This window comes from Quercus robur, chromosome 6, assembly GCF_932294415.1.
Source record: "Quercus robur chromosome 6, dhQueRobu3.1, whole genome shotgun sequence".
Lineage (NCBI taxonomy): Eukaryota > Viridiplantae > Streptophyta > Magnoliopsida > Fagales > Fagaceae > Quercus > Quercus robur.
The window spans coordinates 25,719,587-25,738,322 of NC_065539.1; the positions used below are offsets into that span (position 1 = coordinate 25,719,587).

General features: G+C 36.3%; 1 protein-coding gene and 1 pseudogene across 1 annotated transcript; both read right to left on the bottom strand.

Moving 5' to 3' along the window:
• Nucleotides 1-309: 309 nt before the first annotated feature.
• Nucleotides 310-3,568, bottom strand: LOC126690042 (flavin-containing monooxygenase FMO GS-OX-like 5; annotated as a pseudogene).
• A 9,019-nt stretch (nucleotides 3,569-12,587) lies between these two features.
• Nucleotides 12,588-13,597, bottom strand: LOC126690043 (uncharacterized). The gene is made up of 2 exons (XM_050385182.1): nucleotides 13,172-13,597; nucleotides 12,588-12,971 (listed from the first exon to the last, which is right to left on the bottom strand). Exons 1-2 carry the CDS (start codon nucleotides 13,595-13,597, stop codon nucleotides 12,588-12,590), a joined length of 810 nt encoding a protein of 269 aa, XP_050241139.1.
• Between the last annotated feature and the right edge of the window lie 5,139 nt (nucleotides 13,598-18,736).

The following is an 18,736-nucleotide window of genomic DNA, read 5'->3' on the forward strand; positions in this document are numbered from 1 at the left end:
TTGTGTGTGTGTGTGTGTGTGTGTCTCTTTCTCTCTCTCTGGGAAGTACATCATGGTTTTTCTGAGCCAACAAAAGAAAGACAAAAAAAAAAAGACATGGTTTTAATTAAATTACTAAAAAATTTTAGTATGTTTAAAGAAATCTAATTCTTCTATTTCAATTCAAAAGAATAGATTCACATTATTCTTAACTCACATTATTACTCAAAAGAATGACTAAACCAAGAGGATTAGAAGCAACAATAGAAGAGTGACTAGGGTTCTTGCTAGTGAGAGATACAATGGAAAAGAGTGAGTCTTGAAACTTGATTACTGAGAGACACATCTATTACGAACTTCATTTGAGGTGTGCTTGATGAAATCCTCATGAGCTTGCAAAACTAAGTGTTGATCTTCCCATTCATGCGATAAGACTTAGGTTGGGTGGCTCTGCTCTTGAATGCGGCACAACACATTGATATTCTCCATTCTTCATATGCAAGACCTCCACACTGACCCGCAAGCCAATTGTTGTACTCTACCTGCAAAACAACATCCATAATAATTTATCAGCAGGACCAAATTAATACTAAAAAATCATAATTGGAAGCATGAAGTCTAATTGCATTCACTGACTGAAAAAAATTAAAAAACCCCTCCCTTTAGAGCATTAGCACTGGAGAATGCAAATGCCAAATGTAAAAAGAATTTGGCATTTCAAGCCCCAAAGTGCTCAGCATCAAGGAATGCAAAACCCAAGTATTTAGAATTACACTGTAGTAGTATTGTAAAAAAAAAAAATCAACTTTCCCTGAAATTTCTCTCTCCTCTCTCTCATTATTTCTGTTCTCTTCTCTCTCTTCCTTCTCTCTTTCTCATCTGCTCTCTCCTCTCTTCAGACCCAAACACCATCCACCTCCCATCATCAACATCACACATCACAGTGGTTCATTTTTTCTAGTGGGTTGTGATCCGACGGGTTTTGTGGTTTTTTTTTTGGCTGTGACCGGTGCTTAAAGGAAGTGGTGGGTATGGCTGAGGTGGGTTGTGGGTCACGGAGATTGGAGATTGTAGATCGGAATGGGCTGAAGTGGGTTGTAGGTATGGCTGAAGTGGGTCACGGAGATCGGAGATCGAAGTAGGTTGAAATGGGTGTAGGTATGGTTGAAGTGGGTCACGGAGATCGGAGTGGGCTGAAGTGGGTGTAGGTATGGCTAAAGTGGGTCACGGCGTGGGTCATGGAGATCTGAGATCGGAGTGGGCTAAAGTGGGTTGTGGTATGGTTGAAGTGGGTCATAGCGAGGTCAATGTTTTTGGGTTTCTATTGTGAGGATGGGTTTTTGTTGGTGAGTCCGGTGTTGCTGGGTTTCTGTTGTGACACTAGTTGTTGTTGTTGTTGTTTTTTTTTTTTTATATTTTAATATGGGTTTTTGTTCCAGTGGGATTTTGGTGGGCAGTGGTGGCGTGGTGGGCATGGTGGAGGCGCGGTGGTGGTGACTAGGTAGTGGAGGCGCAATGATAGAGGTTGAAGGAAGGTGGAGGAGAAAATTGGGAAAAAACAAAAAAGGAAAAATTTTTGGGCTTGCAAAAAAAGCAGAGCAAAAACAGAGCAACGAAGTAAAAAGAGCAGAACTTAGAGGAACTCCTTTGTACATGTCGCAGGAATCAGTTAATCACAATGAGTACGAATTGCCGACGGATATTTGGGCTTGCTGAGTTGTGGTTGTAGTGAGAATATTTCTATATTATTTTTATTTTACTTTATATTATTTTAATGTGTAGTATGGTAAAATAGAATTTTGGGATGTTGGGTGTGTTGTAAAATGGTATGGTATAATTGATAAAGTAGCTTTTTGAAATGGTAAAATGGGATAGAGTAGCATTTCCTGATACTAATGCTCTTAAGGCTCTAACTTAGCTGGGTTTTTTACTAACAATTAAGAAAAAAATTTCTTGATGCACGCTATCAAGTCAGTATTGAGACACCCTTGTCTTTCATTGTGCCAGTTTGGGATAGTTTAGCAATGCTTATATTGGAAATAGGTCATTACTTTTTTTTTAAAAAAAAAATTCAACTTATGACATCCGCTCCTGATAATAGATTTTTATTATCAGACTAAGACACCAATCAGTTTTTGGTGTAAGCAGAAATTGAACTCCAAATATTTTATTCAACCATCAGAGACTGAGACTTATTATACACCATACTTAATGTGGGCACAAAAAAAATCAAAGAAGTAAAAATGAAAATTTGCCATATATGATATAGGCTATTGAATTGACCAAAATTACCAGATTATTACCCACACAATGAGTGTATGGTTTCGGAGTGCGAGAAGCTTCAAGTGATGAGTAGAAGGCTTCAACATCTTCCATCATATCCTCTTGTGATGGAAGCATGAATCGATTAGGCAAAACACCAGATATCTACTTGCTTTGTAATTCAAACATGGGGAAAGGAATAGTCTGGCACCAACCAAATACAAAACTTTAACTTCCACCATTAAGTAAGATTAAGTTAAAGATCCAACCATAAACAAAATAGGGCACACTCTAACTCTATTAAGTAGGGGAAAAACCTTCCAAGGTAGCCCAACAAAGGAAAGCCATGGGGCCAAGGCTCGTGGAAATATATGCTTGTATAATGGGCCCACACAATTGTCATCCATAGTCACAACATTGGTTTCAACTTTCAAGTAAAGGAAAATGATATTTGTACCTTAAAAAGATAAACAATTTTTAATTACCATTCACTGTTTCATTTTTTTTTTGATGAAGAGTGTTTCATTTTTTATCCTAAATCAAAGCTAAAGGCAAATTATTGGAGTATACAACATACCCTGTGCAGTGTAAAATGATGTCAGCAATGACAAAGCTCCCATCTTGAAAATATACAGAACCATCTTCAAGTACACCTTCTATCTATATAATTAGAATTAAGGTTAGCCTTTTCAATTAACCTTTTCTTGAATCACTGTTACATTAATCCTCTAATTCATGAGCTTAATTCTAAATTACTAAACATTCTTTTGTTTACATAGTCCCAACTCATTGCATAAAAACATATGACTAGTCTGGTATTGGGTAGGATTTAAGTTATTTGAGGCATATTAGACTTCGTCTACCCTAGCTAATAAGAAGTGTAGGGTTACAATTTGGAGCCCAAGCCCAGGAGGTATGGGGTCTCGGTCCAAGGAGCCTAGAAATAATGAATTTGTAGAGAGTGGGCCGTAGAACTAGGTCTTAGCGAGTTGGACAACAATTAGTATTGGGCTATACAACGATTAAACACAAATAAAACATGTTAACATCCATAGATTTTTAGTCCGAGGAGGTTAAATGAATATATATTGATTACTGTTTAAGCATTATGGCCGTTTATACTACTACAATATTCTCTTTTCTTTTTTCTCCATCCCCTTCCTCATGGGGACTCCTCATATTATATAGTCTTCTTGAAGCCATCGTGGTCCTACACTTGTCGATCATCTGAATCCCTACTTGAATGCTTGTCCCATCGAACACCCCCTTTCAGCCTTCTGTGAGTTGTGGTGACCAAAGTAGCATTGTTCACAGGTCCTCTCCACATTAATGCGGCCAGAAAAGTAGCTGCAACGCATTTAATGCGATAGCAATAGCCTCTCCTTGGATATTTTGCGTTTCCTTCTTCCCCGTAGGTTTGTAGGGCAGTCCCTATTGCTAATGCCTATTGGAGGGGTCATTTTGATTGCCAGAGTGCATGTTTGAGCTATACTCATCACATCCAAGTAGACATTACTCCTCGGACCGTCCTCCAAATGCCCCTTGTCTATGAGAGCTAAGTTGGAAATCCCTTTAGCAACCATTTCCTCTCCTCGGACTTTGCTAATCGTCCCGGGTGGGGTCCAAAACCCATTACATGATTTGGAGTCTTTGCCCCTACAAGAAGTTTCAACAAATTTTAAAATTTCTCCTAATTAATATCAAATGAATATAAAAAGAATTTTGTTTTGTCAAAGCGAACTAATGGAATTCAGATGGTTAAAATCTCTCTACCAGGAAAGTCTTAAAATTGTTGAAACAATGGCTCCAATGCCATATAATTAAAAACAGATCTAAATATGTTTATGCAAGGGCAAGCAAAATCTTTTCCAGTGGTCCCAAAACGGTACATAAAATTAAATACTAGAAAGTGGCGTACTCCAACATGATACGGGAGTAGGAATATGTGCTTGATCGCACTAGTTAAGAGAATTGGAAAGTATTAAAAATATATAAATCCACTTTTTTTTTAGTTAAAAATTAAATATAAATAAATCCACATTTAACTTAATGGTGCATACTTCCTAAAAATAGCTCATTGATTATAATAATAAGGTTAAATTGTAAATGGCGCCACTAAAGTTTGAAAGTAGTGTTTGAATTTTACACTCTAAAGCTTAGAATTTAGAATTTACTCCCTGAAGTTTGGGAGTAAAATCCAAATTTTAAAACATCAAAGTGTAAAATTCAAACATTTTCAAATTTTAGAAGTGTAAATTACAATTTATCCTAATAAAGAAAGCCAGTAGTAACCAATGCACTTAAATACTTATTAATCGGATCCATTAAAGTAATATAATAAATTAGCAATTGAGAATCACTTTCACATCAAAGTAATATTAAGCTTTGGATTAAAAAAAAAATCAACTGGTAAGCTTAAGGTAAGATTTACTTTTTTTTAACCTCAGATTTAGATATTTTGTGTATATGTCAAAAAAAGAATAAAAAAATCAAATCTGGCATTTTTTTTCTTAATCAAATTTGGTAAAGACTTGATCTTGAAAAGGTTGTGGGTGACGATAATTATAGCTATGCATTTGCTTCCCAACCCACTCATTTATTCTTGCATAAACTAAAATATAAAATGAAATAAAATAAACTTTATAGTTATTGAGGCATTCATTACACTTCTCAATTGATAAAGGTTATCTTTTTTTTTTTTTAGAAAAAAAAATTTGGAGTTAAATTTTGTCAACGCCTACACTCAAAACTAACTTAAAAAAAGAAAAAAAAAACAAAAGAGAAAAATAAAAAACTAATTTCGTAATAGGATGATAAGACTAATTATTATGGAGTAAAAAAGCCGAAGAAAGGAATACTGGGAATTTAAGGGAAACGGGAAACGAGATTGGGTGTAATGGCCGCTACATGCCACAACAACATCAAATATCTCCTCCACTACACCCGTTGTTTGGTTATCATCTTTGGCTGAGATCTTTATTTTCCATTTGAAACTCTCCTCATCCACTAATTTAACTACTTGCACTACCTCCGTTTCAAACCTTACCAATTCGGAAGTCGCGAGTGAAGTCTTGGAGATACATGAGAACTTCTCGGGAACCGTCTTAGGTTGCAGTTCGGGTCATCTAGATTGACGACGAATGGGTAGTCTTGGAATCCCATGCATGGACTCTCGTGGGAGGTTGGTGCGGAGTCGGAGGGAGTGGACCGTCCTTTGACTCGGTTCGGATTCCACATTCGACCCAGGTGCCACCAATCTGGTCACATGGAGGAGATACTTGCTACCATTGTTATTGATTCCGTTCCGTTCCGGCCGGAACGGCCGAAATTTTTCATACGGGTATGCAAACTGGTACCGGAATACCCCACGTTCCACCTCGGGTCAAATTTCGGGCCGTTTCAGTCCATTCCGGAAAATTCCAGCCAATTCCGGCCGAGATGTAAATTTCGGCTAGCATTGGATTTGGCCTGTTATTAAAAAAAAAAAAAAAGGTTATATTTGGGAGTTCTTTTGATGATGAATTTGATCATTCTCTCATGGATGATGATGATGAGGAGGAGAAGTAAATCTTGTATTATTTGATATTTAGTTATTTATTTATTAGAATTGACAATTTTATGTTCTACAAGAATATATATAAATTATTTTTTAAGAACCCCGAAACATCCTGAAACGGTACGCCGAAATCGGCCGGTACCGAAATATTCCATTCCACTGGACAAACCGAAACGGTATTAATAACAATGCTTGCTACTGGACACACAGAGTGAATACCGTACCGTATCGGCCGTAATTTTTTGTACCGGAACCTTAGCCGAAACAGAAACACGGCTATTTCGTACCGCTCTACATACCGGAGCTTACCAGGTTGTACCGGCCATACTGGGAAAAAAAATCTGACGTTGGCCGGAAAAAGAATACTGGCCGGTAAATAAAAACCAGAAAAATGGAAACTAACAGTAAAAAAATATCATCTAACCCTTCCATTCGTCTGCCTCTCTTACTTTGAAATTTTTGGCTATTCAAACGTGATTTTCAGTTTTTAAACAACATTATACTTTTACATTTATAAATATTTCAAAAAATTACAAATAAATTCTTTATTTATAAGAATTCAATTGTTTATTGTGATTTTTAAGTTTTAATAGTAAAAAAGTGAAGGTAAAGCACATTAGCTTTTTATTGTAATTTGTGGTAGCGTGCCCTGCCTGACACCCCACGTGAATGCACTAAATTGCTATCATACTTTGTCAATTCAAATTTGATTTTTTTTTTTTTAAATTTTTTTTATTTTAATACAAGAAAGTTTCAAATGGCATTTTAACTTTAAGAGTATTAGAGCATCATCGTTAAAGAAAGCCGCTCTATTCTATTTTACCATTTTAAAAAGTTATTTTGTCAATTATACCATATCATTTTATAATATACCATATATTCCAAAACTCTATTATTTTACTTTTTCATTAAAATATTATTTTTTTATCTTTCCTTATTATTTCTTTTCAATCATCATTTTTTTTTCAGCTAATGATCTGATTCCAACGGTAACATTTTCCTGGGCTTTCCAACTATATATTTTTTTTCCAGACTTAGCATTCTCCAATGGTCACATTTTCCTGGGCTATGCAACACTATTTTTTTTCCCAATAGTGATGTTGATTCCAGTGGCCTTTCCTTGGCCTTTATCATTTCTTTCCAACAATCTTTTGTTTTTTCAAATTCAACAACTATTCCAAACAACCTGCCAATTTTTTTTTTTTTTTGAGAAAGAACCTGCCAATTTTTTTTTAGAAAGAACATGCCAAATATCAATGTACTCAAACTTGTAAACTTTAAAAATCCACATACATATATATAGATGCATCCTGCCAAATATCAATGTATTCAACTTGCCAACTTTAATGATCCACACACACACACACACACACATAGAACCTGCCATTTTTTTTTTTTTTTTTTTGAGAGCGAACCTGCCAAATATCAACTTACCCAAACTTGCTAATTTTAAAAATCCACATACATACATACATACATATATATATATATATATATATATATGCAATCTGCCAAATATCAATGTACTCAACCTACCAACTTAAAAAATCCACATACATATAATACATGCAACCTGCCAATTTTAAAAATCCACATACATATATATAGATGTAATCCACATAATATAACTATAAATTTTGTTTTTATAAGACTCGTACATATGTCAAATTACAATAAAACACCACAAGCATAACTCACACACTTACTAAGTTCCTACAACTCCCCTTGTAATTGCCATAAATGCTCAATGAGGTCTGTTTGGAGTTAAGAATGAATTTTATGGTCTCGAATACATTGATGGGTTTTAATGAACTCCGTAAATGTATTTGTGTTCTCTCGTGACAGTTGTATGGTAGGATTGTCATCAATTTGCTCATAATCTAATTCCACCGCTTCATTTACATCTTGCTCATCCTCAACGATCATGTTAGGAAGAATTACACAAGCTTTCATGATGTCTTGGAGCATTTCAGTATGGAAAAATCTTGCAGGTCCACACACAATTGCGAATCTTGCTTGAAGAACTCCAAATGCACGTTCTACATCCTTCCTAATCGCCTCTTGGGCTGGTCAAAATAAATTTTTTTTTTGTTCTCGTGGAGATGGAATTGTTTTAACAAATGTTGATCACTTCGGATATATGCCATCAGCAAGATAGTATCCCATTTTATACTCATGACCATTGATTAAGTAATTAACTGCAGGAGCACGTCCTTGTTCGAGCTCAGAAAATATAGGAGACCGTTCTAATACATTAATGTCATTATTTGACCAAGGTAACCCAAAAAATGCATGCCATATCCAAAGGTCAAATCATGCCACTGCTTCCAAAACAATGGTTGGCTCACGAATGTGACCAGAGTACTGACCTTTCCATGCAACTAGACAATTTTTCCATTTCCAATGCATGCAATCAATGCTTCCTAACATCCTTGGAAATCCATGTCTTTCCCCATTGGCTAAAAGCCTAGCAATATCTTCGTTGTTTGGAGACCTCAAGTATTCCTTGGAGAAAATATCAACCACCGCTTTAACAAATTTTTTCAGACTTTTTATTGCAGTGGATTCTCCAATCTACACATACTCATCCATAAAATCAGCTGTAACTCCATATGCAAGTATCCTAAGTGCAGCTGTTATCTTTTGAAGAGAAGATAAACCCCATTTTTGGGCATCATCTCTTTTTTGGATAAAGTAAGATTCATAAGTTTCTACCTTAGATTGAATACGGAGAAAAAGGGATCGACTCATCCGAAATCTCCTCCTAAATAAATTAGGAGGATATACTGGTGTGTCGGCAAAGTAGTCGAGATAAAGTCTTTTATAGCCTACCAAACGATCACGTTCGATATACCGATGATGTTTACGTCGTACTATTGAACCCTTAAGAACTCGCCTCATTATCTCATCCTCGTCTAAGTCGTCAAAAAGCAGCTGTTTAAAAAGAGAGCGACCCATAGAGACAACCTTGAAGACAATAGTGTTAAAGAACATAAAACTAAATGATATCTACTATAGTCAGCCAAACAAAAAGAAAAAGAAAAAAAGAAGAGATAAAACAGCCACATAAACAGCAGTAAACAGCCACATAAACAGCTACCAAAAAAATTAAACACACTTAAATAGCTTAAAACAACATCAAAGTAGCCCCATAATAGATTTTGACAAATTCTACCACTAAAATAGACATAAAACAGCCACATAAACATCAGTAAACAGCCACATAGACAGCTACCAGAAAAATTAAACACACTTAATCATCAACAACTTCATTACTCTTTGATGCTTTAGGTTCTAACTCCTACTGCACAAAGAAAGTTTCTGTCTTGCACTAATTAAATTGCAAATTGAGAACAAGTATGGGCTCTTGAACTCAAATATACAGTTGGTGTGTCATGACTCATGACATCTTGAACTTGTATTAAGGGCAAAGAGTAACACAGTTTGTGGGTAGTCAAATCCGAAATTCTTGTCAATGGAAAGTAAAAACTTTTCGTTTATGGCGGTAGATAGATCAAAGAGCGTCCAATCCAATAGTAACAGTGAAAGATTTGGTGACATCAAGAAACACTGATGTTATTTGTGACATGTTACTGTGTCTGTGGTGTCCAAGTGTAAGGTTGAATTTATTCAACCATCTAATTGACTTTATTCCGTGCCAAATTTGCTTGTATTTCAGCATTTAGTAACCCTGTATTTAGGTGGGTTTGTTGTAAAGGTAGTGAGTGAGATAGAGTGTTGATTGCTCAAGAGTGTGCAAGAAAACAGATACTCGCGGCTTGTTCTCGCGGATGGCTCGCGGCTTCAAGCCGCCAGACGCGGCACACGTGCCAAGCATGCCAGAAGGTGAACAGTCATGCTAGCTGGAGCACTACAGGAAAAAACAGGACAACTGGCCATACGGTTATCTCGTGACTGGATCTCACAACTCAGTCAAGTCGCGAGGTCAAGCCGCGAGCCACCCCTGTTTTGTAAATCCTGACGTTTCACATTCTTCTCCTACTCCAGTATAAATACCCCTTTTACCCACAAATGAAAGAGAGCTTTCAGAGAGAAATTTTGAGAGAGAAACCCTAAAGAAAAACAAGATTGATTCACTCACAATCTATACATTAGAGTCTCTTCAAATTCCTCAACTCTCTTCCTCTCCATTGTCAAATCCTTGAGAGGCATTTTATCAAACCTTGTTCTCACCATATTCATCACTGTGAGAGGGTTGTTTGGATTTCTGGGAAGCAGTTAGGAAGGAACCAATCTACATTGGTTGATGCTACGGTCTAGTAGCGGAATCCGGGAAGCTAGAAAAGAAAAAGGTTCGGCACAACCTCGTTGGAGCAAGAAGCTTGGAAGGCTTAGGTGCACTGGGTAGATTAGGCTTGGAGGGTCTATTGCTGTCCATATATCCCAACTACATTTTCTAGTGGATTGTTTACCACTTGGAGGGCAGCGGAGAGGTTTTACGCCGAAGGCTTCGGTTTTCTCTTCGATAACATATCGCGTGTTGTCTTTGTGTTTGCATCTTCCTTCCCTTTTATCTTTGTCTTTTTATCTGCTGTGAGTTGTGCTTTTAATTTGGCTTAGATAGTTTTTCCAATACCATATTATAGCTTATGTTAATTTTCCGCACACTAGTTGTTTGACATAATGCTTGAATTGGTTAAGTTGTAATTTGGGGGTCTAAACGTTCAAGGGTGTTTATACACATATTTGAACTTTCACCAAGTATGCCACAGCTTCTAGTGGCAATATAAATACAAATGTGGGGTGTTCAACAGTAATACAAGACATCTAGCAATACTAGTAGAGAAGAAGCAGTAAGATTAATTGCAAAATAGTCTAAAAACATTAGAGCTTGCCATGTAGAGATGCACAATGGTGACAAGTTAAATTTGCACTCAAATCATGGTAAGAGAAGTTAAATTTGCACTCAAATTAGAGGGTAGTTATGGATTGTAATTTTTGTAAAATGAAGTGCGAAATTGATGCATTGGATTTGGATTTGTGTTATAGTTATCAGTTTTTTTTTTTTTTTTTTTGGTTTGTTGTGTTTGAAAAAGTAGAAAAGAGTGAGTGCCCAAAATGTATTTTTTTGTTCACTAATTCTGAGTAATGGAAATGAAAATTGGTTGCCTTAATAAGTGTTTGATGATTCTTACTGTTTGCTGAGATTTTATTTATACTTGAAGTAAAGGCAGCTGCTTTTAGCTGGCTGGTAAAATCATCTGGTTAAGAAAAGTTTCAGCCATGATTCATTTTTGGGATTTACGAGTAATGGAGGAGATCAAATTGATTTCTCTTCTTTCCAATCACTTAATTTAAAGTGGTTTATCCTTGTAGTTTGGTTACTTTGGTAAAATCCTCTACCTGGGTTTTGATTTGAAAGTCAAATGTGAGGACGGTAAATGGGGCCCTCTTCAATCTATAAGATATATTTTGTGTTCAGTGTTTAAATCTGTAGAAGAGTCTGTGCATTGTGGGTTTTACGTGTCATACTGTTTATTTCCACATCTAGTGTTAGGAATTATGAGTGAGCAAACTTGTATTCTGGTTATGCCACAATGAATTTATATGTGGCATGCCTTCATTGATAATTGATCTATTGCATTTACCATTTTCAGCAGTGTTGACATGATTGGGTTGGTTGAGAAGGGGCAGCTATTCCTAGAGCAGTTTATTTACCTCCATATCATGATTACCAATCCTAAACAAACATATATATCAAATTAATGCAAAAAAGTTTAGCAAAGCCAAATATACATGTATGCTCAACAATGACAACATAAAGTATTTCTCATGGCCATATAAGAAGTGTTTAGAAAGGGCAAGTAAAAGAAACTGGCAAAGCAACATAAAAATCTGTATTAGAATTATATATACATAATTAATATCAAAGAAAAACTAATTTGTTAAATCAAGTGGCAAGGCAAAAGAGGAAACTGAGTTAGAGAGGGAAGGGCATAGCTTTGGGTGGGGCAAGCCAACAGTATTTAAGTTGCCATATCATTTCTCTTGCTGAAACTGTATTTCATTCTACTCATGATTGCTGAAAAATAAGCTGCCTAAGAATCATCTTTATGTTGGCTTAAAATTGAATACATACCCAGCTCAAAGATTTTAGCTTTACCAATTTCTGACATGAATTTATTGTGCTTGTTTTATATCTTGGTTTATTAATTTGCCCATTTGGATTTGGTATGAATCTGTCCTTGTGTGTAGATAAGATAACTGACATCATATTATTGTTGGATTGTCAGTAATATAATTATACGCAGGAGCCAATACACGTGAAGCTTTTGGTTCTCTATTTAACTTCAGTCCCCACTGTCTCACAGCGACATAAACAGAAGTAAACAGCCACATAAACAGCTAGCAAACTTCAGAAGCATATAACTGAAAAACAGACTTCAGGCAGCCAAAGAAACACCCTTAAAACAGAATTAAACAGACTTAAAACAAATACCAGCTGGCAAATAACTATCAGAAAAAATTAAAAAGAAGTATAAAACTGAAAAAAAAAAAAAAAAAAAGTTGGAACAACCAATTGGTAGAAGATATGATATCAAACATAGAAAATACATAAGTTTTTTATATAAGCAAAAATGATGTAATTACATAAGTGGCACAACCTACTGCCAATTGATCAAGTTGGAACAATACATCATCTACATGTTCCAAACCTACACTAAAAATAAGCCACTACCAAAATAAGGTCGAAACAAAATGGCATCTACATATGCCAAACCCCAACCCTAAAATAATTTACTACCAAAATAAGGTTACGACAAGACATCTACATGTTCCTTGGGTCAAACCCAACTTGTCTTGCAAGGATTTGATCCTTGAGATTTTCAAAATAAAGTTTTTCTTTGTCATTCATGCCACTTGTATCCATGGTCATTATTCTTCCCTCCTCCCTAATAGTTTCAAGACGAATCCTTTCCGCTTTGATGCGAAGAGCCTCTTTGTCTTGTTCATGTGATGCCTGAATATAGTGCAATTTTTTTGCCAAATAATCATCAAAACCCTTATCACCATCTATCCTCTTTCGCTTGGCCTTTTCGGCTTTTCGACCAATTGGTCTCTTTAGCACCACTGTGTCATCATCATTACTATCAACTTGATCAACTGAACTTGGAGTTTGAGGGAGCCCTTTTGATATTTCCTTAGGTATACTCTACTTTGGTTGGTTCTTCAACACAACCCAACAATGTTCAAAAGCAAAAGCTACTTTTTTGCCGGTTGTTGGATTTGGTGTAGCTTTATATATATCCCTTGCTTCTTTCAACTAAATTTTTTAAAAATAAATAAAATAATTAGTGTCTTGAAACTATAAAGGAAATTAATATCGTGACACCATTGCAATATAATTTATACCTTGTCCTCATCAGTCGCACCGCTTCTATTTCGGGCTTTAGCTTTAGCCATGAACCCAGCAAACCTACTTGTCTCCCTATTAATATTTCCCCATCGACTTGATAGGGAGGTACTAGTACGTGTGGTTCCATAAGTATTATTCTTGCAAAAAAATTCCCAAATTTTCTCCCAAAAATTTTCACCCTTTTGTTCAGTACCATGCATAGCATCCATGCTAATGTTAAGCCATGCAGAGATGAGGAGGAGGTCCTCATCTACACTGAAGTTGCCACCACGTTTTGTTGGATTAGAGGTGACAATTTCAACTTTCGGTAAAGACTGGATGGGCATTGAAGGATTTTGAGACCCACTTAAAAATGGTTCCACAAAATCGGAATCCCCTTGTAAGTAATTACCATATTGTTCAATGTGTTCTTGTAAAACCATCCCTTTTAAACAAGGAACTTAAAATAGTTAGTATATGAAATAAATTAGTGTATGAAGTCAATTCTTATTTGTATTTTTACAATCAGTATAAGCTAATATTTAGGTGGTAACTTCTCACATATAGCAACATCCTACAATATATGTTGACAACTCCTAATCAAAACAATATATGTTGACAGCTCTTAATCAACATATTTTAGACCATACTACAATAATTTTTTGTTACAGAAATACTAGCCCTGTACACAGCCAAATATTAATAGAATACAAGAACACCGATTATCTAATAAAATTGGGATTTTGGTAGAAAAGAGGAGTTGTTGAATGATTTGTGAGGAAAAAAAAAAACTTATCAAAGAACAATTTTACATAGGGGAACAGAAACAAAGTGAAAAGAGAGAAGCGAGAGAAATAGATAGAGAGAGAAACTTACTGGTATGGAAGATGAACCTGAGCAAACTTTCTGATGATGCTAATCCCGTGCCAGAGAGCGAAAACCCCTCGTGATGAAGCTGAATCTCACTTCTGCAAACATCAACAACAATTCTTTGATTAAAACCCAAACACAAACACAAGTTGAATCCCTCTTTTTCTTGCAGAGAGAGAAAAGAAACACAAACAAAAAAACTCTAATACATTGATCAAAACCCAAGCACAAACACAAACTGAATCCCTCTTTTTCTTACAAAGAGAGAAAAGAAACACAAACAAAAAAACTCTAATACATTGATCAAAACCCACCTTACAGTTATCACCAACACCGACGGAGCTGAATCCCCCAACATTGATGGAGCTTAGTTTTTGCAAAATCTTAACCCAAACCCAAAAACCCTTGAGTGTCGGTTTGAAGAGAGAGTGATAGAGTGAAGAGTTAAATGGGTACTATCTAGAGTGGTGGGTTTATGAGATGAGTGAGGGTGAAGGTGAATCGGTAAAGGGATTTGGAGATGGGTATGATTAAATCGGTTGAGGGTGAGGGTGAATCGGTAAAGGGATTTGGAGATGGATCTGAGATGAGACGCCATGTGAAGCTTCGGCAATGGAGATAGGTCTAAGATGAGATGCCGTGTGAAGCTTCAACAATGGAGATGGCTGAGGGTGAATCGATTGAGCTTCAGCGATGGAGGATGGTGTGTGATGTTGATGTTGATGTTGGGAGGAGTATGGGTTTGGGTTTGGGTCTGAAGAGAGGAGAAAGCAGATGGAGAAACAGAGAAGGAAGAGAGAGAAGAGAACTGAAGTACCGAGATAGTGGAGAGAGAAATTTCAGGGGGAAAAAGGGTGGAATAAAAAATATATATATTTTTTAGAATACTGCTACAGTACAATTCTAAAGTTAGAATTGTACTGTAGCACTATTGCAAAAAATTTTGCAATAGTGGAGTTTACAATTTTCTAATGCAAACGTTTTTTGAGCCATGAAATGCCAAAAAGTCCTTAGATATGGCATTAGCATTCTTCAATGCTAATGCTCTTAGCATTGGGGAATGCTAATGCCAAATCTAAGGAAAATTTGACATTTCAAGTCCCAAAAACTCTTGCATCAGGGAATTGTAAAGCCAAGTATTGCAATTTTTTTTACAATACTGCTACAGTGCAATTCTAAAGATAGAGTTGCACTGTAGCAGTATTGTAAAAAAAATAATAATATTTTATCTCTACCTCTTTCATCTCTATCTCTCATCTCTCATCTGTCTCTCATTTCAGTCCTCACTCCCACTCTGTCTCTCCGTCTCCCACTCCCTGTTTCTCCCCATCAAACCCCATCAAACTCCACTCCCACACCCACACCTTCCTCCCCCCGCCGCCCCAATTACATCCCCGATCGCATCTTTAACCCCAACTACATTCGCATCTTCGACACCAGTCTCCGTGACGGCGAGCAATCCCCGGTGCCTCTCTAACCTCCAAGGAAAAACTCGACATAGCCCGGCAGCTCGCCAAGCTCAGCGTCAACATAATTGAGGCCAGCTTGCCCGCCACCTCCAACGATGATTTCGAGGCCGTGAAGACCATTGCCAAGGAGGTTGGCAATGCTGTCGATGCCGATAGGTACCTTCCAGTCATCTGTGGCCTCTCTCTGTGATTTGTAATGGGGTCCGGTGGTGTGGGTGTGGGGTTTTGATTTGTGGGAGTGGGTTTTGGGTCGTGGCGGTGCAATGGCGGCATGGGACCATGGTTGTGGCTGGGTATTGATCTTGCGTAGGGTTGTGGTTATGGAGACAACGCCGGTGGAGGCGTGGAGATCAGCTTCCGATGGGGGTTCTGAATGGATTTTTCTTTGATTTTTTATGGGTTTCTTTGCATGGTGGTGGTGGGTGTGTTGTTGCCGTGGTGGTGTCTCTGGTTGTGGTGGCAAAGGTGGGTTTCATGGTGGCAGATGTGGGTTTCATTTGTTTGGATTTTTACTGTGAGGTGGTGGGCCATGGGTTTCGATTTGGGTATGTTTTTTGTGGTGGTGGTGGTATAGGTGGTTGCAGATTTGGGTTTTTGTTTTTGTTTTTATTTTTATTTGGGTTTTGATATATATTATTTTATTATGTAGATATATTATTTTAATGAGTAGAATAGAAAAATAAAAGTTTGGGATGCTAGAGGTATTGTAAAATGGTATGGTATAAGTGATAAAGTGGTTTTTTGAGATGGTAAAATAGAGTAGAGTAGCATTTCCTGATGCTAATGCTCTAAGCATATTCTCATAAAAGATCTTAAAAATTTTAATATTTAGTATTTAAAAATCAACTTTATAATATATAATACATCATTTTACAATATACATTATATCAAAATTTCTATTTTTTTAATACTTCATTTAAATATTCTTTCTTTATTATTTTTATTCTTCCTCTCTCTCTCGGTCTCTCTCTCCTATGTCTCTCTCTTTCTCAACATAACTATTTTCAGCACCGCCGACCACCACACTACCAACAGTCATCACAAAACCCATCACCCAACCACCCACCAAAAACCCACCTCCCATACCACAACCACCATAAACCTACCACCCATGCCACAACTAACCAAAAAAAGAAAGAAAAAAGAAACCTCCACCATCGCTACCACTAGCAAACCCACTAAGCAAAAAACACACACACCCACATCCCAATCCACCATTGCCAATCAAACCACCAAGCAAAACACACACTCACACACATAAACCCACCACAGCAACCCTCCAACCCGGATTCAACCCACAACATCAAACCCACCATGGCAAACCTCCACAAAAGCAAACCCATCACGCCGATCTACTACACCACGACTCACCATGCCCCAAACCCACTACGACCTAGACCCATGACATAACATTTTTCAAAAAATATTATAATTTAGAAAGTCAAATGAAAAAGGTCCAATTTTATTTGCTTCAGTCATTCATTCATTCCCCCCCCCCCCCCTCTCTCTTAAAACCGTTTGTATTGGACTTTGTCTTAAACAAGTACTATCTTGTCTAAACTCTAAATTAAGTCTAAATTATTAGTCATTATTGTCTTTCAGAGCATTCACATCATTCTTTAGAAGATTCATTAAAAAAAAAAAAAAAAAAAGAGGAGAGAGAAGAAGAAGAAGAAGCTAGTGTGTGTCCCCAACCATTTCATCTTTGTATAAGGCTAATAATGATTGCATACTGCTAATTGCACAGCTGCATGTACAGACAGCTTGTTAAATCGTATTTTAAAAACATAATTGTAAATATAAAATGACTTCAAAATACGATTTCTTTTAACTGATGTGGCATAGTGTGTATCGTACACGCTAAGTGTAACCATGACTACTCTTGTATATATGTACATATTGCATTGCTCGTACCATAGAAAAATTTGCTAAATAACATAATTTTAAGAAAAATTTGCTAAATTTTAACAAAAGTTATTTAGTTATGTAGCATTTTTTTGGAACTCGAGTTCCAAAAAGATGCTACATAATTCAATAACTTTGATCCAGTGCTTTTTTCCTAAATTATTCATAAAATTATGTTATTTGGCAAAAAATGCCCTTGTACCACAATGAAAAGAGCTGACAGATGTCCTACATGGATATAGCTTCTTCTTTTTTTTGAGAATCTCCTACATGGATATACTGAGAGTAAAAACTCGAGTTTTAAAAAGATGCTATATAACTCAATAACTTTGGTCTAATGCTTTTTTCCTAAATTATTCCTAAAATTATGTTATTTGGCAAAAAATGCCCTTGTACCATAATGAAAAAAGCTGACACATGTCCTACATGGATATAGCTGAGAGCTTTGCTCATATCGCAATATGATTGACACTTTGAATTTTTGTTGTACTTCGTAAAGAATCTTTTTCACTTCATATCTATCAAGGCGTAGGCGCTGGCCTTTACTATTACTCTCTTTAGAAAGACTGAACTTGGAGTCTGGACTACCAAGTTTGAAGTGGAAAGATGAAGATAACTTGCGCAGTCTTCCTTGTCTTGCTTTGGCTTGTTTTCTCATCAGGTTCATTTCTCATACCCATGAATTTCTACATTTTCCAGGTTATAAATATTCACGAACAATTTCTTTTGTTGAGTAACGTGTTCACTATTACACATACTCGGTACACACACTCCTTGAAATTGTGTTTCCAAATCATAATTTTAAAAGGAGTTTGTACCAATTATGTATAAGATTTAACCTTTTTCGTTTCTAATTTTCATTTGTCTCCCACGCCTTTATTTGCGTGTCATCAACACGTGAAGTCATGAATATATATATATATATATATATATATATATTACAAAGGGTCCGTTTGGATATAATTTATTTTGCTGAAAACTGAAAATACTGTAGCAAAATAATTTCTAATGTGTGAAAAATTACCGTTCACTCTGTTTTTTACTGTGCATAAGCCTAAAATCATTGTTCATGGACAATGAACAGTGCCAGACGCGCGCTTAGGAAAAAAAAAAAAAAAGCTGAAAACGCGCAAAGAAGCAAAATGTGGCCGTGGATGTGAATCCAAACCCACACTAAGAATGAGTCATGACTTTTGGAGTTCGAACCTATAAAGTTAGGATTCATTTGGGGACAACTTATTTAGTTGAAACTGAAATTTTTTTGCTAAAAGTAAGGTTTTAAAAACTGGACCAGACCGGCTGGTTCGATCGGTTGAACTAGAAACCAAAAGCCAGTCT

Bases quoted from the DNA above. Each gene is read 5' to 3' on its own strand.
- LOC126690043 (XM_050385182.1), bottom strand. From the start codon at position 13,597: ATGGTTTTACAAGAACACATTGAACAATATGGTAATTACTTACAAGGG. The intron at 12,972-13,171 runs GTATAAATTATA...CAACCAAAGTAG, and splicing joins GTGCGACTGATGAGGACAAG to AGTATACCTAAGGAAATATC.